Source organism: Poecilia latipinna, unplaced genomic scaffold, assembly GCF_001443285.1.
Source record: "Poecilia latipinna isolate Pla-1442-1.1 unplaced genomic scaffold, P_latipinna-1.0 Scaffold1178, whole genome shotgun sequence".
In the NCBI taxonomy this organism is placed as follows: Eukaryota; Metazoa; Chordata; class Actinopteri; order Cyprinodontiformes; family Poeciliidae; genus Poecilia; species Poecilia latipinna.
The window spans coordinates 40,957-68,588 of record NW_015113794.1 but is presented as its reverse complement, the minus strand read 5'-3'; the positions used below and the strand labels follow the sequence as shown (position 1 = coordinate 68,588).

The 27,632-nt window shown below is 39.9% G+C and overlaps 2 protein-coding genes across 4 annotated transcripts in view; both read left to right on the top strand.

Annotated features, from left to right (window-relative positions):
* Positions 1-44: 44 nt before the first annotated feature.
* On the top strand, positions 45-15,122 carry LOC106960360 (mitochondrial Rho GTPase 1-A-like). Of its 2 annotated transcripts, XM_015053422.1 has the most exons (20): positions 45-167; positions 657-715; positions 797-878; positions 2,399-2,442; positions 2,535-2,588; positions 2,727-2,779; positions 2,926-3,034; positions 4,024-4,125; positions 4,712-4,810; positions 4,921-5,029; positions 5,141-5,261; positions 5,350-5,434; positions 6,414-6,559; positions 8,324-8,424; positions 8,628-8,758; positions 9,519-9,602; positions 10,940-11,062; positions 11,149-11,351; positions 12,282-12,404; positions 14,071-15,122. In XM_015053422.1, exons 1-20 carry the CDS (start codon positions 131-133, stop codon positions 14,186-14,188), a joined length of 1,983 nt encoding a protein of 660 aa, XP_014908908.1. In that variant the 5' UTR covers positions 45-130; the 3' UTR covers positions 14,189-15,122. The 2 variants fall into 2 exon arrangements, with proteins under 2 accessions (XP_014908908.1, XP_014908909.1); XM_015053423.1 differs by lacking the exon at positions 12,282-12,404.
* Positions 15,123-17,000: 1,878 nt separating this feature from the next.
* rhbdl3 (rhomboid, veinlet-like 3 (Drosophila)) overlaps positions 17,001-27,632 on the top strand; it is a 50,837-nt gene continuing 40,205 nt past the window's right edge. Inside the window, exons 1-3 of one of the 2 annotated variants that reach the window (XM_015053424.1) lie at positions 17,001-17,878; positions 17,953-18,352; positions 18,716-18,739. In XM_015053424.1, coding sequence (XP_014908910.1) covers positions 18,209-18,352; positions 18,716-18,739 — 168 coding nt within the window. In that variant the 5' untranslated portion in view covers positions 17,001-17,878; positions 17,953-18,208. Of the gene's footprint in view, positions 18,353-18,715; positions 18,740-27,632 lie in introns of both variants that reach the window. The other variant, XM_015053426.1, reaches the window with a different exon arrangement.

Sequence of the window (27,632 nt, the reverse complement as noted above, 5' to 3'; positions counted from 1 at the left end):
GTGGAAGGCCTGAGGGAGTGGTTTGTTCTGGTCCCCCCCCCCCCCCCCCCTCCAATCCTCTGCACCGGGGCAGGAGCATGAATGTTGAGCGCAGATCTCTGCATCGACTCTGTTGAAGACGTTGGAGAAGATGCGCAAGGACGTGAGGATATTGCTTGTGGGGGAACGTGAGTGAAGCCTGTCGATGTGTTTGCAGAGTCAGCCTCTGTTCACTTTAGATGACACAGATGCTCCCACCAGAGCATGTGATGCTGAGTGTCTTCATGATGATGATGACGATGGAGGCTCAGTGGATATCTATCATCTTACTCTGAAATTATCTAACTGGTCTTTTGTAATTATTCCACATTATTATTAAAAATAGGTACTTACCCTCCTGTTATTCCTTACGAACATTTTTCCTGCATGCTTTTATTAATGCAAGTGATTAGCTGCAGCTTTTTGAGATGACAGGAGGAAGGGGACTATGCACATATTTTATTTCTGTAATATAGTTTCATAAATTCAAAAAGTGCGAGCCAGTGATGTCATGTTTAAACAATTAAGTGATGCCCTGTAATTCAAATGCACGGTAATGAATTTAATCTGTTCGTGAATTATTTTTAATCAGGATTTTCAGCTCAAATGCAATATTTATCTCTAACCTCCCTCCCCAGCCAAGGTGGGGAAGACGTCCCTCATCATGTCCCTGGTCAGCGAAGAATTTCCAGAAGTGGTATGAGCTGCTTACTTTTACACTGCTGCTTTTTACTGACCAGTTTAACGTGCAGTAATGAGTGTTTTCTGTTTGGTCCAGGTTCCCTATCGAGTCGAGGAGATCACCATACCAGCAGATGTGACACCAGAAAAAGTTCCCACACACATTGTGGACTATTCAGGTACAAAGTGGCCAGATCTGTCCCTCTTATCTGTGTTTTATCCTCCCCATACAGCGACTTAAAATATTCATACCTCTTGATTTTTTGATTTTGTTACTTTACACCTATGTAGGATTTGTTCTGATAGACCTGAGGTCTGCAACCTGCTTTGAAGAGACTGTGTGCAAATTCATGTCATATCTTTTTTTATTATTATTATTTTAAAACCTAACAACAGAAATAAAATTGTGGATAGCTGAAAATGACAAATTTTATTTTGTAGATGTTTATCAAAAAAATATAAATGATCTTTTTTTTTACGAATATATTTTATGTAAATAAGTTTAATCTAGCTGGACTTAGTGCAAAAATCGCTATTTGTAATAGTAAAGGTTTCAGACTACTTTGATAGAACAACATAAATATGCATATTTGTAAAGTTATGCATGATTTATAATTTTTTTTACACATTGTCTCTTAACTGTAGTATGGATATGCATTCAGCTTTTCAGAATCAACGATTTCTTAAACTGTCTTTTGGTTTTGTTTCCACCCATTTCTTTTCCACTACAGTCTCACATCTTTGATTTGTCTTCTTAGCAAAATAGCTCAAGTTAGGTTGGATGGAAAGCATCTGAGTTTAACAGTTTTTTTCTTCCAGAATTACCCTGTATTTACCCCCATCCATCTTCTCACAAACTTTTACCAACTTCCATGTCCCTGCGTAAAGAATTGCATTGCCACACCGTTGTGCTGCAACCATCATCTTTCACAATTTACTGAGAAATTTCTTGTCATGAAAAGAATATGTCTATATCATGACAACGATAAGTTCCAGTTAATGATGTCTGAGTACTCTAAATGCTGCCTATGTTCTCAGAATTGTTTAAGTTGCTATTTTTTCCACCATTTGTTTTATGAGAACACTGATAAATTTGAAAATATCATCATTGTGTGCAGTTTAATGATACAAATATCACTTTTTTATGTAAAAGTAAGAAGCCTATTTCAAATGGCATGTTTTTAAGAGCCGTATTTTTGTTTGTAGGATTTTTACATTGCAGTCACTGCCACACAGCCACTTAAAAAAGACTGCAATAAAGTGAATGGTTATTTATCGCCACGTATTATTGTCCCAAAAGTATCACAAAATATTCACATTGTTCGCCCCTTCTGCGGGCCTCTGAACTGCGTCTCTTTGCTCGGTGTGTCGGTCTAAATGGAAGACTATTGTTTGAGGTTTGCAGTTGTGCCAAACTGTGTTCATGGCTCTTGATTTTGCTAATTCAAAGAGTTTATTAGGTGACTTTATTTTGGGGTATCAGGAATTTCAGCTTGTATCTTACAAATTTGTTATGTTAAATGTAAATGACGTGTCCCTGTTCTTTTTTGTTGACCATTTGGCACTACTTTGTGTTGATCTAATACAAAAAACTTTAATAAAATACGCTGTAACCAAAGTCTGTGGTTACAGCGTGGCGAAATGTGAAAGGTACGACTACTTTTGTAAGAAGTACGCTTTACCTGTGCTCCTTCCACAGAGGCGGAGCAGACAGACGAGCAGTTGTTCCAGGAGATCTCTAAGGTCAGTCAGTGAATTCTGCTTAGCTCAGCCAGCTCAAAGTCTTTAACTTCAGGAGAAAGCCTAATGGCCGACTCTGCTGATCTCTCCTGTAGGCAAATGTGATTTGCATCGTCTACGCTGTCAACAACAAGACTTCCATCGAGAAGGCGAGCCTCTTCTGCTGCTGGCATTTCCATAATTTTGCTTACATATCAGTTAAACATTTCAGCACATGAGGCCGTTAAGGTGTTGTGGAAGACTGCAAATCTTAGAAACAATATATTCTGTCCTAAATATCTTTACAGGTGACAAACCACTGGATTCCTCTCATCACCGAGAACACAGACAAGGATAGCAGGTGTGCACATTTAAACCTGATTGTGAGATTAGCTACTGCTCCTCTAAGACATTAAAAAAAACTATATAGAAGAAGCCCTCTTCAATATTCCATGTTTTTATTACTGCTTGTTTTGGTTTTTGACATGTTTGTCTTAATGTGCCCAGAGTTCCTCTTATCCTGGTGGGGAACAAATCAGACCTGGTGGAGCACAGCAGCATGGAGACCATTCTGCCCATTATGAACCAGTACAGTGAAATAGAGACATGTGTTGAGGTGAGAGAGTGTAACGTCTGCAAGAATAATATCACACAGTTCATTCAATGACGAATACATAATCAAATTATATACACAACATCCTCTGAATTTATTGGCATCCCTGGTACAAAAGCGTAAAAGGCTTTGAAATAAGTTCGTCCTTTAATTCAGTTGCATAATCTCGCCAGATTTTTATTTATTTTCATTTTCTCCTGCTAGTTCAAAGATTTCATAGTGGCATGAATTCTAACAAGAGCGCCGTTGCTTGTAGAGGAGGGACAGGCCAACATTGCTGGTTAGAGATCCTCCACCATACCTTAAATCGACGCTTTGTTTCACAACAAATTAAACCTGCAGCGTTTTGTTTCTGAAAATGCTCAGTCTTTGTTTCATCTGGTGTTCCTGTTAAAGTCCCTGTAGAGTTCAACAAACTCCTCACCGTTTCTGGCATCACTCCCAAACAACAAGTTGGAAAATAGATAGCATCCAATGGTTGTTACTAAAACAATTTTTTTCCCCACCTCCCGAAACACACACCTGTCTCATTTAGTCAGCATATCCTCTCTATATAATCTGATTGCTTCATATAAGTCCAATCTTTCAACATGTAAATTGTTACTTTTCAGCCCAAAGGGAACTGCGATCTTATCATGTTAGGACACTTGAGCTCATTGTGAATTTTCACATTTTTCTTAAAATCACTCGATGTCTTGTTTTGAGATTTAAAAAGATACATTTTACACTTTTCCTCAATTTGTCTTGAGCTCCCGACAGGAAGTCCTTACATGTTGATGATCTCTAAACAAAGCTCCACCTGCGGCTGTTTTTTCAGACGCGCCAATTAGTCTGAAGCGTTGCTTAGACGGATCGCGTGTCTTAATACCCTGTCTGACTGCTACTTAGAGCAGCTCTTTAAGCAGTGCTTCTTTTTCTCAGGGCTTCAAACCTGCATGTGAACGTAGGAAAAGCACGCACATATAAGTTTTGTTTTATTCTTCTGTTCGTAGTGTTCGGCAAAGAACCTGAAGAACATCTCTGAGCTGTTCTACTATGCCCAAAAGGCAGTCCTCCATCCCACAGGTCCCCTCTACTGTCCTGAGAAAAAAGACGTAAGCGCCAAACGGAACAAACTACACACCTCTCTTACTCTGCATGAAGACCTGTGCTGAACATAGACGCACCAATCAGAGTTTTAGTAGGAAATTTCTGCTCACTGATTTTTGCTAGTTCAGGTCTTTCTTTTTAAGAACTCTTAACAAACACAGTACTTGATCCTGTTTTCTGATTACTAGTAATTAGCATCACAAATGAAGTTCGAGATACTAACAGTGAACAGTGATCTGTGCCTATTTTGTGTAGAATAAGTAGATGTGGCAGACAGAACTGGACTCTTCTGAGAGTTAAAAGTTTTTCAGCGTCCTGTTAGCTACCAAAACATAGGTTTCTGTTTAAAAGCTCGGTGTGAATGAACACCTGATTATCCTCCTTTGGAAATAGATTCCTTTTAGAAGCTTTTTGGGGGTTCATAAGACTTTATTTTTTAAATCTGTGATGCAGCAGATTGCTAACCTACACGCCAAAGAGTGCTGTTGTTACTTAGATACACTAATCACAAAAGATAAAAAAGGCTGGCTAAGTGGTTTTTTTAATTATTATTATTAACTTTGAATTTGTTACTTGAATCTGTCCTTCCAGATGAAGCCTCTTTGTGTAAAGGCGCTGACCCGAATCTTCAAAGTGTCGGATTTGGACAATGATGGAATCCTCAATGATATTGAGCTCAACTTCTTCCAGGTGAATCTGCTGTTTGTTTGTTTTTTGTTTGTCTTTCTTTCAACCAGACGCAAAATTCTGCAAGTTGACTTTCAGTGTCTTTAGTCTTAACAAATATTCTTCTGTGTCAGCGAGTGTGCTTCAACAGCCCGTTGGAGCCTCAGGCGTTGGAGGACGTGAAAAACGTGGTCAGGAAGAACTTGATGGATGGAGTGCAGCATAATGGACTCACTCTAAAAGGTTGGAACCGGTTGGAGCCTTTAATTACATTTTCATGCACGCATGTGCCAGTCTTTCTTTATTCCTGACTGGATTTGGCCTGTTTGCACCTTTATGCCCCCCCTCTGGCAGGCTTCCTGTTTCTGCACACACTGTTTATTCAACGCGGTCGCCATGAAACGACCTGGACAGTTCTTAGGAGGTTCGGATACGATGACGACTTGGAGTTGAATCAGGACTATCTCTTCCCCCCGTGAGTCTCACTTGATGCATCATAGATATTACACAGTGCAACCTTTACCTCTGTGTTTAAATGCGAGCTAAAGCTTTGCTCTTTTCAGGCTGAAAATTCCTCCTGACTGCACCACGGAGCTCAATCACAATGCCTACCTCTTCCTGCAGAGCGTCTTTGACAAACACGACAAGGTACGACCCCGCGCAGCTTGTTTTCTGTTTGCTTTAGCCTCTGTCCTGACAAGACACTCGCGGGAAGCTGCTCAGTACCCAGAAATACAAACCAGCATACTTCTCCTGCTGCCAATACCACCCCCACCCCTGAGGAGCTGAGGAGCGATTTAACCTGCTGGCACGGAAGCGGGATTTACCGGAGAATAAGCCGGTGGTTAAAGGGAAAGTCAAAGGTTGAAAGTGGCGGATCGTGCCTTCTATATGTTGTAGTAGTGATTAGCCTCCATCTAGAAATGTGTAGCTACGTCCAGTCAGGTTTGTTTTCTGAGGACGGATTCATCTCTGGTTTTTCATTTTGTCTACACCTCTTTATGGTGGTTTTGAGATTAATGTTTTTATTTCAGGCCTGGGTTAGTATGGAAAACAAATCTCTAGTTTGGACCAATTATCTATATTTCTCAACTTTATTTCCTGTCCATAGTTTAGCTGTATTCATCCATCCATCCTGGTTTGAACACATTTGAACACTTTGCATGTGTCTGTCATGAATTAATAGTGAAGTTCTCTATGTTGGCTGATTAGCTGACTATATGTTGGCTTATTCGGTTAAAAACCATGGACTTTCAAAAGTTTAGCATTTAAGCTAAACTTTTGCTAGCAGAAGCAGCCTGGGAGTCATAGACTTTATATAATACAACACAACATTGCAGATCAAGGGTAAAACAAGAATATTTACGGACCCGTTCAGTAAATTGGAATAATATTAAAAAGCCCATTTAAGTGAAATATATTATATAGTTTAATTACAAACAGATGGATTTTTGAAAGCCTTTATTTCTGTTAATTATAATGATTTCCTACTTACAGCTAATGAAAACATGACATTTAACATCATAATATTATATCAGACCAATAAAAAAACAACAGGAACATTTTTTTCAATGGCACTAGAGATCTGGACAACCGTATTTATAAACGAACCTTTAATGACTAACAGGATCGTGACTGTGCCTTGTCGCCTGATGAGCTGAGGGACTTGTTTGACGTTTTCCCCTACATGCCCTGGGGTCCAGATGTCAACAACACTGTTTGCACCAATGACCAAGGCTGGATCACCTACCAGGGCTACCTCTCACAGTGGACGTAAGTGCCGCAGATGGGAGGAGAGCACTGCAAAAATACATAACTTTCTACTGCCTAATATCTTAGAAGACTTGAAATAAGACAAGACTAACATGCAAGTAACTTTTTAGCAAGATATAGAATTTTGTTTTAAGACAATTCCTTAATAATTATGGAGTTTGTTTTTTTTTACTTTAGACCAACATTTAGCTTCATACTTTTAATATAGTTTTTCTTGTTTCTCTTTCTTTTGGTTTTGTTTTGTTTGTATTTCCTTCTAATTCATGTAAAGCACTTTGAACTGCCATGTTGCTGATAATGTGTCATATGTAAATACAATTACCTTATCTAACATAAATAAGAAATACTAGTTCTACTGGCTTATTATTTCACATTGGCAAAAATGTCTTGTTTTATTAAATATTCAGCCAGTTGAATTAGAATTATTAAGGAATTATTGTCTTAAAATAAGCTACTTGGTCTTGCTGAAAAGTTACTTGTAAGTTAGTTTTGTCTTATTTCAAATGTAATAAGGTATTTGCACTAGAATCTAGCCTCAAGATTGATTGATTTTGTGTTTTAGCAGTTGATTTAATGATTTCTGCTTGTGGGTAGCTGGACTGACGGCATCATATAAGTGCAGCATGTCTATGTTAGGGTTCTGAAATAGAGAACAGGAAGTGGCAGTGAACATGTTTCAGTTGTGCTTTAATTAAAAAAAAAAAAACAGCTTTATTGGCCAAAATGAACCGAATCAGCCATTATCCCATGTAAAAATGTAATAAAAAGCAGCTAGAAACAAAGTGAGTGACGACGGCAGAAAGGAAGCGACAGAGCTTCTCTCTAAGCCGCAGCAGGTCAGACGTCAGACGCTGGGAGGCCCGTAAGGATCCAACTAGACCAGTTCTTAGCCAAACAAACTGTCGGTAGCCGCAGCTCAGCCTTAGTGATTACTATGTTTATAGCGATATTTAAAGCAACAGAACTGGCATTCTGCACCATTCTGATATTTGTTCCTCCTCTGCTTCACAGTAAATCTCCTGTTTAAATTTGCAGCCACATTCCCATGTTATTAGTAATGTGGCTAATAGCACATTAGCCACAGAGCAGGAAGAAATGCACGTGTTGTCAGCTGCCAGAGCTTATTGGAGCTTAATAGATTTAGGTTTACTGAACAGGAAAAGGAAATGTTAAGCATGCTCAAGCCATTTTACACTCAGGAGAGGGATACTGTATTAGACTCATAGAGCTGTAAGGATCACGGAAAGATCAGAACTTTGTCTTTTACTGGTTTCCTCCTTTTATTGAGCTCATTCTGACAGATTTTAACTCAGTCATGTTGGACAAGAGAAGGTTTTTTTCTTCTTTGAAAAAAGAACAGGGTACAGATTGGGATTAAGGTAATTTTTTAGGTCTTGATAGTCATGAAAATATAAAATAAAGTATGGAAAAATATTTGTATTTGCAGACTTTACCTCGTTCTTTCCATTATGGTGGCCTCCCTATCTCATTTTCTTGCTTACTTCCACCCTTTATTCCTTTCATCTTTCCTTGTGTACTTATCTTTCATTTCCTTAATTATATCCTACCTCTCTTTCTTCTTTGTGTCTTTCCTTCTTTTCTTCAGTCCTTCCTTGTATCTTTTGTTCCTCCTTTGCTTTCTTGTTCATTTCTTTCCTCTTCTATTCTTCCTGTCTTCCTTGTTCCATCATTTTCTTTCTTTCCTTTCAACCTCCTATTCTTGTCTTCATTCTTTGACAATACTCATCTTTTGCTTTTTTGCAGGTTAACGACTTATTTGGACGTCCAGCGATGTCTGGAGTATTTAGGCTACCTTGGCTACTCGATAATTGCTGAGCAGGAGTCCCAAGCAGCAGGAATCACAGGTGAATTTTACCAGTGCAGTGTTTTTCCCTTAATTAAACAGAATACAGTGAAGTTGTGTTTTTGTAAAATAATGGATAAAACTCGCAGGTGTGGTGTTGGAGAACAAACAACGGCAGCAGCTCAACAGTAATGTTTCTGTTGTGTCCGGCAGCAGCCTGATCTGATCCGCTGATACCTGTATGTGTGCTTTGGCCCCCTACAGTGACCAGAGCTAAGAAGATTGACCTGCAGAAGAAACAGACTCAGCGCAACGTCTTCCGCTGCAACGTGTTTGGAGACATGAGCAGCGGGAAGAGCGGCTTCCTGCAGGCCTTCTTGGGCAGAAACTTCGTGGTAGGCGCCGGAGACAATGTTAACGTGGAGAGAATACACAGACGGCATATTAAAGCCACAGACTGGTGATGTGATTAGCAGGATTATGTCGTTATAATACGCCCGTCAATAGGTGGGCTATACTCGGCAGCAGTCGCTTCTTAAAATTGATGTGAGAGAAGCTTGAAAGGTGGGAAAGTGTTGTGATCTGATTAACCTTAAATAGGGCTGGTATTTATGGCTGGACTGGTTTTAGACGTTTTAAAGATGTTCCACTTGCTTGACCTGATGCGCCAGTAAAGCATTTTGAGATTTTCCCTCACTCTAGAATGGTGATTAGTAACCACTTAGCTACTAATAATTTTATGGTTAAAAAAAAAAACTATAGTTATTATTGCTTCCTTAAGTTTTATCTGATGGTGTGAAATGTATTTTATTTTTGAAATAAGTGGGAAACTAGGCGTCCGTTGCATATTCTAAATAAATAAGCAATTTATGTTCATAGTTAAAGTTTGGACATATAATTTATGTAATTTAGCTAAGTTTACCTTCTGTATTCTGTCATATAATTATAACTGTCTGACTTTTTTTTCTCTAATTTGACCTTTCAGCCTTGTTGTAGCATCACAGATGTTTTTTCCTCAGTTCCCCCTTTAAACGCAGAAAGTTGTACCGTGACAGATTTTGTAGCTCTATATTACTTATTCACATGACCTATTTTTTTTTTATGCAGTAGGGATTGTAGATATGTTTATGGAACATTCCACTTCTTTCTTTCTAGCGACAGAAGATGATTAAAGAGGAGCACAGATCCTACTACGCCATCAGCACAACATATGTTTATGGTCAGGAAAAATACCTCCTGGTGAGTATTTGAAATTCTCTATATTTTCCATTGTGTGGGTTGTAATGATATTCAGTGATCCATATGTTATATTGATTTATACCATAGAAATCCTGACACTAAAGTTAATATTTTCATCCTAAGACTCCATGTGAACATATAAGGTGGTGAAGTTTGAAAATTAAAATCATGTCACTCAACAACATTTAAGCTAGCCTTATAAATGTACAGATGTTGTGCATGATACTTATACTTGTACTAGGCCACCATGACGTGATTAGAGCCAGTTATATAAGCTTTTTATCTTGTTCACTTAATATTTTTGTAATGCATACTTTTTTCAGTTTGAGAAAAGCATTAAGATTGTTTTTTTGTTTTTTGTAATTGGAGCCATAGTTGGTTTTCCACAAGAACAGTTTAATCCAAATTAATCTTGTATGGTTCTCTGGTTTTCATTGCCTTCAACAATTTGTATATATACAGATTGTTCTACTTAGCAATTAACCTGCAGCAGAAATGATCTGCAAGTAACAGAACACCATTATATTATAGAAGAGCATAATTAATCAGAATTTTTATGAGCATGAAAAGTAGCAAAAATATTACCTTCTAAATTTTTTACAGTTAAAGTCATGATCATTATTTTAGCAGAAACTATATCTACATAAGAAACATTGCTATACCAAAGAATTTTTTTTTAGTGTTTTTGTTTTGCGGCACTTGTAGAACGATAGGCATAACACCTAAGGCATGGAGTAAATTCAGTCTCAGACTGTTTAGCCACATTTAAACAATGCATTTCAGTTTAATATGCAAAATCAACAATCAGGTAAAATTAACTCCTCCTATATCAAAACTAGTTTTTAAGCAAAAGGGAAAGGAGAAAACTATACTGATGCGCCGATGTGAGAGCATAACAGCAAGACTTAACAAAATAAGTTTATATTATCTTAATGCTTAAACTTAGTCAAGTTCCATTTAAAAATAAAGCGGAAAAATTACTTATTGTTTTTCTTGCAGCTCAACACCAAGAAAGAGACAATGTGCTAATGAAACTCTTCTCTTCGTACACCAAACATTTAAAGTTAAACACAGACTTTTTTGATGACTAGTGTCATAGCGACACGCTGCTCTGTGAAACCCCCACGGCGGTTTCAAACAGTGCAGAACCTTACCTGACCCGGTCACAACATACAGACAGGAAACTGCAACGACCAACACAGTCACTCTTTATCTGCTTTTTCACTGTGAACATTGTTGAAAGCATTTGATTTCTATTTTGTTCCTGTTTTCAATAATTCAGAAATCATAGGGGCCTAACAACAGAGTATAAGCTACGATCTGCCATTCCTTTGCAGCTTCATGAGGTATTCCCAGACTTCGACTACCTGACTGATGTTGATATGGCCTGCGACATTGTCTGTCTGGTGTACGACGTCAGCAACCCCTACTCATTTGAATACTGCGCCAAAGTCTTTAAGGTGGCTTGCTGTGGATTGTTCACATATTAATAGAATCCCACCCAAACGCAGACTTTCATGATCTCCCCGTCTCATCTCTCCCACAGCAATACTTCATGGACAGCAAGACTCCGTGCATGATGATCGCAGCCAAGTCAGACTTACCCGAGGTGAAGCAGATGTACGGCTGCAGCCCTCTGGAGTTCTGCAGGAGGCACAAGATGCCGCCTCCACAGTCCTTCACCTGTAACACGGCAGCTGAACCAAACAGAGAAATCTACACCAAGCTAACCACGATGGCCATGTACCCGTACGTACGCCGGCATTTCATTTGTGTTAAGGCTTGTAGGCTACACTGTCTTCTGTGTCTGGAATTTAGAAAAATGCAAAGTAATAGAAGTAGCAAAATAGAAACGAGGCAACAAAAGTTGTGAAAGAGAAGGGAATGTAAAAGTAATCTGGAACCAGGCCGGCTCTGGTTCCAGATGATGCGTCATTGCCCATATATGGTAGGGGACATATTGGAGCTCTAAATTACATTTGCTTATCAAAAAAAGTTCATTTTAAAATGACTTATCTGGTTTAAAGAACAATAGACTGGCTGGTTGTGATATTCTTTTTCGCTTTGACCTACCTGCAAAAATTAACTGTTAGCAATAGAGAGAGAGAGAAAATGGGGAATGCTTTTACTTTCATGATCACCGTTTACCAGTTAACTAGAAAAGTCTGTAATAGAGCTGTATGACGTTCCACCTGTAGGTGGCACTCTTTTTCATCATGCACCATATTCTTCATGCATTCAGACTGCTGTGTTTGGGATGTTGCTTTTGGGTTGCTTATGTAGCCAGTCAAGCTGTTCTTAACTGGAAACACAAACCACCTTTCATCCTGTAGTTAAGAGTGAAACTAAGTAAAAAATAATTCCCTATTCCCGGCCTGTGCTAGTGAGTGGGAATGAGTTATTTCATGTATTTCTGTTTCACATGTCCTGTTATATCGACGCACTTCTTTTGGGTTTCAGAAGCTTGTTCTCTCCTGCAATATTTTATAGGGACATTAACAGCAATGGCTTGTTTTTTCTAAATGCAGCTCACCTCAGAAATACTTCTGTGTTTAAGTGACCTCATTGAAACACTGAACTTTTTTTCTTCTACGTTTGTCCTGTTCTTGTGTGTCTGTTTCGCCCCCTGTGCGTCGGTGTGTTTGTGCCGGTGTGTGTCCTCCCTGCGTCTCTCCTCAGCCACGCCCGGCTGCGCTGCATGTGCACCTGCAACCGGTGCACGTTCTGCTTGTGTCAGAACCTCCTGAACTCTGAGCTGCTGCAGACCGTCAGGGCCAAACTCTACGCTGTCGTGCTCAGAAGGTCTCTAATGGAAACTTCTTCTTTTTTCTCCTTCTTTTATGTGTTGACCTCGCCAGCGCATGCATGTCTTCCCGTTCCCCTAAGTTTTGCTTCCTTCATTCTTAATCAGACTGTTAGGTGACATTGCTAGTGATTCACCATTAATAGGCTTTTTCAGGCAAGTTTTGTTTTTAAATGATTAAAATTATGCACAATATTACTTTTTCGATGTTAGATTGTCCTGTTTTTCCTTTCTGACAGGTTATCCTTATCTTGATTTTAATTGTAAAGGGCCTATAGGCATCATCTTTTAGGCTTTGTCGTTGACAAGGATTGCAAGCTGCTCAAACTGTTTATTTTTATCTACATTACATCTAACAAAGTTCTTATTTCTAGTCCTACCGTCTCATGTTCTAACTCTTAATCCTCTCATCTCTGCCTGCTTCTTCAGTGTCTTCACATTTTAAAGCTTCTGTCATGTTTTGTTGCTCACCTCTAGTTGTTTCTTCTGATTCTTTTTTTTTTTTGCTACCGTCATTGCTTAGACTTTTATTTGCCAGTTTGATGTGTACTGCAAAGAGGCAGTAGGTAAAGAAGTGAATATTTGTTTAAATCGCAAATAGTCAGAATTTGGTTTTTGTGGCTGATTTCTTGTTTTGAAAAGCTTTTACCTAGTATTACTAACTCTGCCCAATCCCAGTTTCTCTTTAAGAAAAATAAAAAAAAAATTACATGTAAAACATATTCTCTACACATCCAGCCTTGCTCTGGCTTTTCATACCTTTGCTGTTTTGCGACTTTGTAGATTTTAGTCTTTTTGTGCTTCTTTTGCCAGATGCCTCCTGGCAAGGGGGAGGTTTCAGTCCTAGTTTAAAGAAACTTGCAGTTTAAAGAGAGAAATAAAATCAGCTTTTACTTAGTTATTTGTCTCCCGGCATTTGATAGTTTATTTATTTTAGCTTGAAAAAGCGTCATACATTGTCGCACAGTTTTTTATGATTAAACTGGCCCACAGAGGTCATGGACATGCAACGTTTTTAGAAAAGAAAGTTTTATGAGATTTTATCATTTTTCTGAAAACACTTGCCAACAAGAAAAATCTATGAATTTGCAACAGTTCAAGTTGATGGGAAAGAGTAGCAGAGACGTCACATGGTGTGTGTGAAAGAAGTTGCTGTAGTGCAGCTAGCATTAATAAAACCAGTGTCTGTTTGTATGTTGCCCCGAGGATCTAGAACCTTTCTTCAACTCTTGAGATTTCTAAAATGCTTCCATTATTTCCATGACAGGAAACTGACAATGATAAAAACAAATCCGCTTTACTGCATTAAACTCTTGTAAAAGAGATTTTTGATCTCAAGGATTCCTGTTTGAATAAAAGTTTAAGAAGAAGAAGAATGTGCTTGGCCTTCCTGTTTTCTGAACCAGACAACAGGAAGACCAGGGACAAAATATGGTTTCCTGTTTGAAAGTTACTTCCACCTTTTACTGGTCAGGTTCAAGATGAAAATCGACAGATTCCAGTCATCATCTGATCTCTTCATGCATCTAACATAGTTTTGACAAACCTTAAGTGCATAAACTCTACCTTAACCCTTCCGGTGCTTTCAGTGTTCACATCTCTTTTATGTCTTTCTTTGTTTTCTTCTCTCTGTGTATTTATTTTTTTTGCCTCTTTGCTCAACAGACATATAATCCAAGAAGACCTGACGAGCTCCACCTTCTGGCTGAGAGCAAGTGTCGGGGCCACAGTGTTTGCAGTGCTGGGCTTCGCCGTGTACAGACTACTGCTGAAGACACGGTGATCACCTGGCAAACTGATCCAACCCTTGTTACCATGGTACCCAACAGGGCCAATTTTGACCGATCAACACATTTGGACAATCTTTTATGCAATTAGGATATAATGATTTTTGAAGAATCTCATTAAAACCTATAGATTATTGTTGCAAGTCCCTTTTAATTGATGGAGAAGATATGTGCTCACATATAAACCCTCTACTTTTTCCTGATTCTTTTCACTTGTGTTTCTCATTTTGTGGATAAAATATTTATTTTGTAAGAGTATGATAATTTGTTTAATCTGAATAAAAACAACTAAAGCTATTTATATTTCTATGAAGATCTAGATAAGCTGCTGCTATGCCATGAGTTAAATAAAGCTATTTTTGGTTGCGTGCTGATGTGATAGAGGTCAATTACATTATAATGATTTTTGGGATGTCTGAGGTCTGTAAATAGTGTATATAACATAAAATGGCTTTTCTGCTCATGCTTATGGACAAACAATAATAATAAGAGACAAATGGCCAAATCTTTCCACACATTCCTGTCTTGTTTGCACAGCCCAGTTGATCATTATTGGGTGTAAGTGTGTAAAAGAAATGCTTTGCTGCTCTTTCATGTTTTCCTGCATAGGTCATTTCTAACATATGCATGTGTTTCTGTACTAAGGAATTGGCCACACTTGTGTGTAAGCATGCCAGGTTTCTGTGACCTCCATAAAACAGCAATGTCAACTTGTTCCATTTTTTTATAAACATGGACTCATTTAAGTGCTGGATGGTGCAGAGTTGAGAAGAATAACTGAGTGTTGAGAGAATCAGCTCTCCTTGTCTCTGAAAATGCAATAATGTGGCCACAAAACACTCATTTTCACAAACGTCGCCACGGTATTTATGTATTTCTTCTGCCCGATCTTTCTGAACGTTTACAATAAATTAATGCCTATAAGATGTGGAATAAAATCTGTTCTTTTCTGTCTGTCAGGTTCTATCTAGTGAACATACTGGAACTTGCTAATATATCTTTATCTGTCGTTATTGTCTTCTACCTTTTGGTTTTCCTGAATATTATCAAAACTATTTTTTCTGATTCACAAGGGGGCGGTATTGGATGAAAAAAAGATTTTAAACCATCTGATTTATATAGCCCACACAGTCATAATCAATAAAAAGGAAGATAATCGAAAAGTTTATTTCAGTTGCTCAATTCATTATGTGAAACGGACTTACTGATCTCCTGTAATGTTCTTGTTCTTGGGCCTTTAGTTGTTAGTCAGGCTTGGAATGTGAACATTTGAAAACCAGTTGAAAAACCCACGTGCCTAATTGGATGTGAAACACCACAATGTTTGTCAAATCACATAGAATTCCATATTAGGAAGACTCTTCATCACTCTGCAATCTATTTGATCCACTTTATGTCACAAATTATTTACAAAAGGATGATCTCTGAGCATCTGAGGAGCTTTACAACAGTGTAAAGTGACTCTGTTCATGAAAAAGTCGTTTCACTTTGGCTGTGGTTAGAGCATAACAAAAGCTTTGAACCACCCTCTTCTAACGGCCTGTATTATTTTTATGTGAGCTAAGCTTTTCCACTTAGCGGGTGTTTTTCCTGCTGCACATCTTGTCTCCCTCTTTTCTGGTTCACACCCTCTCCCCTCATCACTTCTGCCTCTCATCACGGCTCTGCTGTTGGCGTTGGATCAGGACCTGCAAAAACAAGTTGAGTCGGCTCTTATGTCCAATTAGTTGGATACTTTTTTGAGCTTTGCCCTTGAAAGAGAAAGCTAAGAAAGATCGTCTTTGCTTAGCTCTAAATCTTTTAATAAAATTGTCCATTTAGTTGCATTTCATGGTCAGCTCTATGTAGTAGGATTTACGGCTTTTGTTATTCTGAAGCCATATAAATGTGTTGTGCAAATATTTCATAGATAAACATCACACGGCAATTATTTGTGTAAATCTGGTTAAAGCTGAAGCCAAAGTAAGTTTTCATCAAAAGCAAAAGAGTTGCCTGGCTTTGATGTGTCACTGTATAGTGACCAGAATGAAAATCTCTAAAGGGTAGACGTATATACCTTAACTCTATTGTTTCCATGGCAATGCAATCACACTGAAGCAGAGCGATTTACCACAGGATACTGACATAGACCACACATGCTGCCTTCTCATACCGTGCCTTCCACCCATCTATTAAGTGTGTTTGATGTCTCTCCAGGTAATAGGTGGGTGCTTGTCTTTAATGGTGCATTGGTACAGCAGTGATGGAAGGATCAGTTTCAAACCTGGAATGATCAGGAACTTCACCTGCATCCCTCGACACTCCCTACTTTGTGCCTTTTAATCGAAGTGTGCATGCTTTGTGTTATTGGTGGGCAGAAATAGGAAGCGTTAACCAGACATCAAGTGTGAATGAAGAGGCTTTTGAGTTGAACATCTTAAACTGATCAAGTTATTGAACTACACTGGCTTGCAAACGTGTTCGAACCCCTCTAAACTTTTTCACACTGTCACGTTACAACCACAAAATGATTTTGTTGAGCAGCAATGGTTTGGCTATTGATAACTAAATGTCGAAGGCAATTAATAAGGAAATTTGTTATTTAGATCAGAACTAGCAAGTCTAATTCTCAGGTAAATAATTGCCAAATACTGTAGGTCAGTTTCAGTTGTTGCTTATACCGTCCTAATATGGCTGAGGTATTAAAATAAGTATAGATGAAAGGACAAGTCCAACACTGACGTCACTTTTTATAGTTTATCACTTCCAGATTGCTGACCCCTAGTAGAATTTAAAATATTGTGTGGCTCAGTTTGCAGCTGCAATGAACTGTTTCCTTTCTTCAATTGATGAACGAAACAGTGCTCCACCAGGTGTTTAAAACACTGACTGTTGTTTTGTAACCTGCTTTAAACTTCTCCACCACTTTCTCCTTGACCTGCCTGTTGTGTTTGGTTTTCATGACGCCACATCCTCGCTCATGTTTTCTACCTCTGAGAGCTTCAGAGAACAGCTGGAACACAGGTGGCCTCTGTTTAGTAATTAGATAGTATCTGAAGGCTAACACTGGCTTTTATATTGGGGAGTATAAGGGCACGGATGCCAAATGCAAATGCATGCCACCGTTTTCAGATTCTAATTCCAGAAAATTATTTGAAAATACTTTTATTGTTGCAATGTGTTGCTCTGTCACACATAAGTCCAACAAAATCCATTAAAGTTGGCTGTAACGTGACACAACGTGAAAAAGTTTAGGGTTGTGGATGCTTTAGCAAGATTCTGTATACTGCCAATGAGTTACAGTCAGCTGCTGAGCTAGACACCCGGAGCCCCTCATCAGGAATCGCTAGTAATCCCTCGATTTCTCCCTCCTTTCTCCTCCCCCTCCACCCGTTCTCTCCATCCCTCTGCGTTCCTGCGAGGACGTATGCGCAACGGAGCGGAGCCGCTTCATCTCCTGAAGCCGAACCCAGGCAGCGTCTCGACGGACTCGGTCGGAGTGTTGCTCCCTGCCTCCCGGAGAGCTTCGTCCTCTCCGTCCCTCTCTCTCTCTCTTTCTGTAAAGCAGACCGCGCGCCAGGTGTCATGACGCACCAAAAAAACTGGCGCGTGTCCGAACTTCTCCCCGCAAGTCTGCCGCGTGCGCACATCGCTTGAAGTCGGGCCCTCGCTCCCTCTCGTGCGCGGATCAATCCAAATGAGAGCGTGTTCGTCAGCCCCGGGCCCGTTTGTCATCTCCGTCCCGCTGTCACAGCTGATGATGTAATTGTTTCTCCTCCAGATGGATCCGCGCTCCGCTGCTCCTCCTGCGTCGCTTTTCTCTCGGAGTGAAAAGAGTCGCTGCAGAATGTGCCTCTGAAACTTGGACCGCTGACAGAAAACCACCACATGAGGACATTTTACGCTTCAACTCCTGCTAAACTTGATCAACTTTCCTTAACAGGAGCGCGCGCTCGTTTGATGCATTGTGTTCTCGAGGAGGGAGATGGGGAGGAACCATCTGTATCTGGGGTCATTTGGTACGATCTAGTGGATGTATGGAGGAGAGCAGCCCGAGGATGACCGGCGGAACCCGGGAGGCTCCGGTGAACATCTCCCCGGCGGTGGCTGCCCACGCAGAGGGCGAGGAGATCGAGGTTTTGGAGAGTACCGACGTCCTTCCCGTAGCTCCAGAAGAAGTAGTAAGTCTGCACAGTACTCACATCTGTAATGTCAGAAACCCCGGTGTCCGTTAATTGGATTACATAGAGTGCAAATTAAACTCTGAAGGACGCTGTTATGTCATGACTGAACTGTTGGAATATTGCTTCTTGGCATAGGCTTATAAGAATTTATTCATTTTCAAACAGACTTGCTGTAAAACTGCTGCATTCCTTTTAATATTAAGACCATTAGATAAATTAGGGTTTTTTTTGTGTGTGTGTGGTGGTGTGCATCATTTTCAAACAGGCGCGCCAGCCATCTTTGGCACCTGAGTTTTTCTTCCTTCCTTCTCACTTTCACCTTCACTTGCTCTTCTCTTGTCTTTGCTTTTCCTGTCTCAGCAATGGAAATCTCTGTTTGACCAGGTAAGGAATGCAAAGTTTAAGTGATATGCATGCTTTACTTGTCCCTAGTGTGTGTGTTTGTGTGTAACCTCTAACCTATACAAGCAAAAGTACCCCTTGACCCTTGCAACTACAAGCTTAAAGGTATTTCATGACATAATATGCATTTCAAAATGTCTCACACCACACTTTTCAGATTTTATTTGTATCTCTGATACCCACTATAAAATTCTGACCAACAAACTGCCTTCAGAAGACGTCTAATTCATTGCTAGAATCCTAATGTGTTCTCAATATAAATCCAGCTGTTATGTTCTGTTGGTGAACAAACAGCATCATGACGAGACAAGAACACAAGATAGGAGAAACTCTTTATGTTGCATGAGCTTTAACTTCAAAGTGTATTGTCCAACATAAACATGAAGTGGAAAGATTTTACAATAACTAAAAACTCAATGTATTCATAACTCTGCTGATCCTTAAACCAATCCACTGAAGCTTCTTTGTATGCTAAACTTTATCTATATGGAAAGCAAGTGTGAATATGGAAGTGCCAGTTTCTCATTTGGGCTGATTAATCGATTGTATTTTTAGACTGAAATGTTGCCAAGGCCGGCTCTAAATCCCTCGCCTGCTGGGTAGCAATCATGGCACAACATGTAACAAGGCCACATCTCTGTCAAAGCCAGGAGGATCAGAGTGGGAGGACGCTGGGGGCCGAGGGTGTGTCGCTCGCTCACAGTGACCCCATAATGCCATTAGGACGACACATAATACTGGATGCATTGATCTATGAGTCAGGCCTGCCTTGTAAGAGACACATGACAGCATGCAGATGCACGCAAACAGCCAAGAAACCCCAGGAGAAGAGAAACAGAGACCGAATGATCACGCAAGCAGCCGGCTGAACTGACAGACGGCAAACGAGCCCCCCACTGTCACACACACACACATACACACACGCACTTATTTATGCACAGCTATCACTGTGTGGGCCTGCTGCAGCACCTGCCTGGCCTGAGATGGGGCCCCCTACTTTTTGCTGAGGGTAATTATATGTATTAATGTGTGGTGTGTTTCAGTGTGTGAGTCTGTGTGTGCAGAGGTTGGGTGGGATGTTCTGCGTTGCATCTGAGGCTCGTGTCAGGCTCACTCTTCCAGGGGTGCACGGAGGTCCCCCTGGGATTATGTTGTGACTGTGTGTGTGTGTGTGTGTGTTGGTAAGGGAGAGTTTTCTATGGATGGCCATTGAATGGGCCCCCTCAAGCCGCCATCTTTATGCGTGCCGAACGGCTTTGAGTTTCCTCAAGTGGGCGTCGGCCCAAAACAAAACGCGGGTTTGTCCAAATGGCGAGGTCGCTGGCCGCTCTGGCAGCTACAAATGTCCTTTCTCTTCTTTTGCTCTCTGTTCCTCCTCCTCACTCACAATGAGTTGCTCCATTTGTCAAGGGGCCGACCTTGGCGACACCCCGCTGCTGTGAAGCGACAGGAGGAATGATCACCAAAGATCATTCAGTTCCTGAACATCAGGAAAAGCAAGGTTTTTTTTTATTTATTTATTTTTTTTCCCCATCCATCCTGGAAACTTACATAATACCTTTGCTTCTCTTACATTTTATTTTTATTTGATTATCTGAGGTTGGATAAAGATATGAACCAAGAAGGTTAGGTGTCCTGACAGTTTTTTTTGTTGTTGTTGTGACTTTTAATTACTGAAATTAGAAATAGCATAAAGTCAGTGACTCTTAAGAACAAGTGACATTAATTCTTCCTTTCAGTTTTTTGGTATCTGATACAGAAATTATTTCAAGGTACCTCCTTTCAGTCAGCTTTCCTGCACTGAACAGCAACATGTGGGGCATCAGTGTATTTCATGCTGTGTGCATCCTGAGAACAGCTCTACCCTTTTCTTTCCATCTCATTTAAAGGACTTACTGTATTAATGGTACGATGAAAAATGTTAGTGGTTTTGAAACCGTAATATTTTGTATTCATGGCCGTTGCCCTGTTCGCGGAAATATCCCGGTAAAGCATTAAATATACTCCTGCAAAGAATCTTTTACTGGCAATCTCTGGTGGCGACAATAAATGTTATGGATCTATACTTCCCATTCAGATCCACAACATTCCTGTTTTTACGATTTTATAAAAATCGTAAAAAGCAACGGTCAGGACATGAAATACGGCAGAGAGAGAGAGACGGATGAGAGACACATTTGCCACAAACGTCTTGAGGTCAGGAGCTGAACCCAAGAAGGTTGCATCAAGGACAAAAAGCCTCTTTATGTGGGGTGCGCCGCCCTAATGCTGCTCCATTCTGCGCCGCTGCAGTTCTGCTTTTTAGCAGTAGATCACAATTCTTTAAAGGTGAGGGCTGTTCAGTGTCCTCAGAAAGCTTTATGGAAGATGTATATTATTTAATCATCCTATTTTTTTTGTCACTGGCAGCCAATTTTTCTGATTGGTTGACAGTGAAATTAATCAATCTGCTCTGCTCTTCAAGCAAGTGCTAAATGGACAATTTTTTAAAAAAAAAAAAAAAAAAAAACATCCAGTAGCCCTGCTGTGGAGGACTTTGTTGCAAATTCAGAAGGTGTTTATGCTAAATGAATGTAATAATTACTGACTATTGAATAAAAGTGAGAAAAGCATTCCAAAATTAGATTTTTTTTGTAGCACTAATTCTGTTTAGGGGGTCCATGGGAAAGAAAAGCTTGAGAGCCCCGAGTCTAGAGCAAGTTCATTCCTCAAATATGATCGCAGCAACATTAGCAGAATTCTGGCATTTTGACAAAAGATTAATTTATCACAATAAAATGTGGAAAATATGTTGCTCCATGAATACTTTATGGATGCACTGAATGTGCTCCGCAAAAAAAAAAAAATAAATAAAAAAATCTTTAATTGGCAAATATTCTGCAAATAATTTGGAGTTACGATCCACAGAAAAATCTGCCACTGTGTGAATCTGTGAGTACTGAGCTGCATATAGGCAGTGATCCAGTGTATTATGTTAAAATATGATAATAAGGGCAACACATTGTGTAAAAACCACCAGCCGTCCTGCACCTTAAATGCTGTAAATATGTAGCCAGTTCATGTGACTCAGCTGGCAGTTTGATTTGTATACAAACCCTTTGCCTTCATATCGTTTTCAGCGACTCCCGTGTGGCTGAGTTTTATTTGAGTTTCAAAGCGTCACAGGCTGAAATGGAAATGCTGTGTCGCTGTGTTCTGTCTCCCCCTTCTCTCCTCTCTCCTGTCCCTGGAGAGGATTTTGTTGCTGTGTAAGTGCTTCCCTCCTCTGAGGAGTGCAAACCTCAATGCTTCGATTCATGTTCCCCATCTCCTGAAACAAACAAGAGTAAGCACAGAAGCAGACAACATCTAATGAAGCTGGGGAGATGTAGTCAATGAGGGAGCTGATGTCTGTCCTCCACACACACACACACACACACACACACACACACACACACACACACACACACACAAATCTGGAAAGGTTGGAGCTGTTGTGAGCTTGTTCAAAGATAATGGCTTCATCACAAACAAGGAACAGGTTCTTTTTTAGATTCCACTTTCTCTGTCGGCTTACTCACTGCATCACTCTTATGACACAACGTTCACCCAGTTTCTAGATGCTATCACGCTTTTGAGTCAGATTGTTTATTTTTTATTTTTTGTCATGATCAGCAAGTTTATACCAGAATGTAAAATGAGTAAACTGCCTTATGTTTTGCTCCCTGGGAGGGAACATCTGATGAGTTTCCCTGCCTGACTGTGACTAAGACAGTTAATTAAGGAATGTTTGACAAGATTTCTTTGTCCCATCTGCTTCTCGTGTTCACGGGTGAAGGGCTTTGTCAAAACCACATCTTGCTGTTTGCAGTCTGCAGTAGGAGTTATTTAAGAAGGCATCTAAGCTTCACTTGGAGAACTCGGCTGCCTCAGAGTTTGAATTGGTTCTATTTTAGTCTAGAGATGCACCGAGATGCTGGGTGACTGGAACCAACCGATCTCAGCTTGATTAGATCTGACCGATAACCAGGAAAGACAAATGTCCAACCTTTTTCTGATCACTTGACATACCATTGAGGACCTTCCTGGTTACTGCTAAACAGAGCACTCTTCAGTGTGGAAATTGTTACTGAAGAAAGACAACTTAATACTCATTTCCAGTATGAAGTTTTTTATTATTATTATTAATTCGAATGAAGACAGGAAATTTTTATTTGGATATCATTTAACACTTTGACTTTGAGGGCAAAGCAGTTGGTTATTGTTAAGAAGCTATTTGACTTGGTTGGAAATTTGACTGTAATTCTGCAATAGTATCTTGTCCAGATTGTTCTTTAATTTTGTTTTGTTTTGTTTGATAACTGCTGTTTTAAAGCCTGGGGGAAAATATTTGATAAGAGGGATGCTTTTAGTATTTGAATCAGATCAAACGCAATGACAGGCAAAACTTTCTTAAGGAAAGCTGTTAAGATGTCAAGACAACAGATAGCAGCTGTTAGCAGATAACAGGGAGCTCCTCTGTTTATCTCTTCACCGTTTTGGTCTTTGTGACAGGAGAGAAATGCTGGCAGCCGCTTGGATATCTCATTGTTAGATAGGAATCTAGACTGTTGTTTACAAATACTACTGCTAACCACACTGTCCATAATCTCTTTAAGTAACACAGTAGGCTTTTGTCTTTGCTTTACTTCTGGAGAAAACCCTGTTTTTCTACGACACACACAGTGTGACATTGCCGCTGCTTCTAAGATAAATATTTGCTTCTAAGATTAAAAAAAAAAAAAAAGTCAGTTGGAAGAGGAGATGCAGCTCCTCCATCAGCCCTCTGCTGATTGGTTAAAACGACTCCTCCGTTAGCGCCCCCTTCAGGAAGGCAAGCAGAAATACTTTGAATGTGGTTAATTATATTCTTAAAGAAAACTTGAATTCAGTTTTGGAAGGTTTACAAAATCTCAGTTTTGTGCCAAGATTTTTTTCTTTTCTTTTTTTTTGTTAATTCTTAAAAACTACTAGCCTGTCTGACTGTGGGCTCAGTCGCCATCTGCGTGTTTGCATCTCTATGTGCCCCCAGCTGCCTTTCTGTTGACAGCCTGCTCCCAACGCCACCTTGAAATCCCCTCAGACATTTGCCCCCAGGAGCTTAGAGATTAAACACTTTCACATGGCTGCATACTTTCAATGAAAGTGTTTCCCTTTTCATTTCTTGGTCGGTGGCATATTAAAAAAAAAAAAAAAAAGCATTGTATGCCACAGTCATCCTAGAATGACCCTTTAGGCCACACATATAAATGTTTTGCTGGTATTTTACTATTGTTGTCTGGAAGAGCATATTCAGTTGCTTCTTGTACTGTATGATTTACAGTCATCGCTCCATGTCATCTGTAGCTACAACGAACGTAAGCTGTATTTTATTTGTGCTAAACCTCTTGTAGTCTAGCTGGTAGAGCCTTACTGTCTTCAATTTGTCTCGAGAGGTAGGATTCACCTCCCAGGTAGCTGCTATTTGACGGGTAAGTGGGGAGCTGCAGCTGCGTTTAGCCGTGCGTGTAGGGAGAGGATGTCTCGCTGCGCCCTGTCAGTTTTACCCATGCTGCAGACAAAGCCATGCAGAAAGTGAGATCATGGAGAGCAGCCCGGGACGCTGATCGTAGTTTTCTTTTGACTCTGTAAGGGGATATCTTTTCCACTGCCTTCAGCTCCAGACAAACTGAAACTGAAGGCTTTAAATGTCAAAGGATCCCAAACATTGTCGAAAAAAATCAAGGAGAAAAGGTGTGTTTTTGTGTTTTGGAGTGAGAACAAAGTGTATTTGTTTTGATTATATTTACTTACATAAATGTAAGAGATAAACCTCACCAAAAGCACTGATGTTTCTCCTTGGCTTGGTGGTTAGCAGTTTCCTCACAGCTCCTAGATTGCCTGTTCTCTCTCTGTGAATAGTGTGTAGATTCTCTCCAGTTACACCAGTTTCCTTCCAAAGTCCTAAAACATTTACATTAGATTTATTGGCAAATCTAAATCCTTCTTAAGCTTTCAACTTACCAACATAGAGTTCAACCTTCGAGTCCTTCAGTCTTTTCCAGCTCAGGACAGAACCAGTTTTTCCGGTGCCGGTGCTTTAACGGTGTAAACAGTAGAACAGGTGCTAACGAACCACTTCAGCTCTAGAACTGGCTTTGTGGAAAGCCCCCCGCTAAAACAAGAAGTTTGAAACTTCCACTGCAAGCTTATTAAATAAGCTGTAACGCATAGCATCTGCTCTGTGGTGATGTTGTCAAAATACCAGATGAAATTGTGCTCAATTTTGATAAAACGTTTTTTTTTTTTTTTTAATTGTAAACAAACTATCAGGCAAATTTGCATTAAAATAGTTTGTTTAAATATCACTTACAAAGCAACAAGGTAGGTAACCCCATGGGTTTTTAATTGGCTTGCATTGGGCACAAAGTGTTTACTTTTAATTCATTTACTTTACAACGTATAGATTCTACCAGAAACATCTGGTCAAATGGTAAGGAGAATTATTTACCTTTCAACAGAGCAATACGTTTCAAATTAGGGAATCAGTGAGGTGTATTATTTTTCAGCTGTAAACGGGCCCTCGTCTCTCTTTTATCTACATTATTTTAATACGCTGATGTACTTATCAGCCTAATTGCCACTGACACACACACAGATGGTGGGTTCACTGTTTGCTGACCTGCTCTTCCAGAGCTCCGTCAGCGACTGACACCAGCTGAGCCTTGGCGATGACTCAACAATAAACACTTTGAGGCATCACTGAGCTGCGTATTATTAATTTAGGATGATAACAGTATTTATGAGTTTGGAATTACACCATGCCTCATTCTGTCCTGAGCTACCTGGGCCGCGCTGCGATGGAACAACAGCCAGAACCTTAAAGATTTTCTTGGAAAGATATAATCAGAGCTCATCCCCCCCCTCTCCCCCCCCCCCCCTCCTGCATCTCCCCTCCCCGGCTCTAAATAGATTCTCTTAATGAAAGGCGCAGTTCCAGTTGGCAGAGTGTGAAAACAGTCTCCGCTGAAGTAAAAATAGCTGCTGGATCTGTTGATCTGTAAGTGGCAGCAGCGAGAAGATGTGGTCGTTTATCTGTAATTGGTTGCAGAATGCATAAAGCTTATAGCAGCCATAGCATGAAATCTGGATGACTCTGCGGTGTGGTAACACCCATATGTGCATATATGCGAATGCGTGTGTGTGTGTGTGTGTGTGTGCGTGTGTGTGTACGCCATTATGAGCGACGTAGTGAGGATATTTAAGGAGGTTGGGTTAAGACTGTATCCCTTTATGAAATAATCCTGGTTTAAATGTGAATGCCTTCCTCTTATTCTCCAACGTTTGTTTCCCTTCAGGTTTGACTCCTGTTGAAAAATATAAAACGTTTTGCTTTTATGCTGGCTGTGTGACCTCTTTTCTCACCCAAGCCAAGCTGATTGAAGCCTGTTTGGTTTTAGTTTAACTCAAGAGCCAGTGTGCAGTGTTACTTTAGACATGTCTACGTTCAGTTAGCTAAACCAAAAGAAAAACAGAAACATATTTTCTGCTTGTTATTTTCCAGAGTGTTACTGTCAGTTCCTTTTGCTCCACGCTTATTTTTAATGTTACAACAAACCAAGAATTACATTGCGCAATCAATAATTCAAAAGGTTTGTGTCTACTGTTCGGTGTAATTATATTTGATTGCTTCTGCGTTGGTGTGATGTGGTTGATGTACAATGTACTGGAATGAGTTGCAAAGATATTTATGAGGTGCTAGGACTCAAGAGAACCACCATGGCATTTATGAATCTGATGTGATTCAGAAAGTTACAAAAGAACCGATAACTATATATAACTACATAAAAAGCACTGCAGGCCTCACTTGCCTCAGTTAAGGTCTGGGTTTGTGATTCAGTGGATATGAGAGAACAAGGCAAAAACTGCATCAATCAGAGAGTTTCAAGCCAAAACCACTGCTGACAGAAAAGTAAGGATGGGCAATGTGAACTTTTATGGAATTTTATCACAATATTTGATACAATTGTGACAATGATAAAACTGATTTAAAAATATATATTTTACTTCTTTTTTAGGTAACTGGTTGTGGCTGCATGGTGCAGCATCATGGTGTCACAAGCACAGATACTGACCTTGAAAAACATTCCCAGTTGAAATGGGTGTTTTCTGGACACCGCCTACTGAATGGAGTGTGTTTTATATTGCTAAACTGCACACAGTAGCTGCATTTAGTAATATTTTTGATCATCATACCTACAGTCAAAGATGGAGGTGGTGTGATGGTCTGACTGCTTTGTTGCTTCAGGATCTGCCATCAGTTTGAGAACCTTAAGGTGAATCTCACTTGGTTTACGCAGAACAACAATGGTCCTAGGTTCAGATTTCACTTCTAAACGGCTGAAAAGTTGAAGGTTTTTCAGTGGCCTAGTCTGGATTATTGCGCTGCTTTGGGTGTTTATGCTGAAAAACCTGCAGTGTTACTAAATTACATAATTATGTTCTGTTTTCCTTGCAGAACAGGTAAACTCTTTATGAGACAGACGGGATGGTGACAACCAAAACACGGGAAAAACTTCCAGGGCATATTCCCCCAGTGCTAGATATGCTTTGGAACATATTTTACTGGATTCATATTTTAAATCATTTGCCTGTTTGCAGCCCAGCGTCTCATTATGTGCTCAGCTGTCGGTGAAGCATTATTTTAAACAAACTGTTCCTCTAGTGTCTCCTTGTTTACTCCTCCGCCTTCTTGCCTCCCTTGAGTAGTTGTGGCAGACAGTTTTGTAGACAAGCGAATGGCAGGAATGCATAATTCAAAGGTAATGGCATTCTCCACTGCTTCCTATTCACCCACGCCGAAGCTGAAATGCAGTCT

Excerpts from the sequence above, each read along its gene's own strand:
- LOC106960360 (XM_015053422.1), top strand. The coding sequence starts at position 131 with ATGCGCAAGGACGTGAGGATATTGCTTGTGGGGGAAC. Across the intron at positions 6,560-8,323 it reads GGCTACCTCTCACAGTGGAC|GTTAACGACTTATTTGGACG; the intron begins GTAAGTGCCGCA and ends GCTTTTTTGCAG. Across the intron at positions 8,759-9,518 it reads TCTTGGGCAGAAACTTCGTG|CGACAGAAGATGATTAAAGA; the intron begins GTAGGCGCCGGA and ends CTTTCTTTCTAG.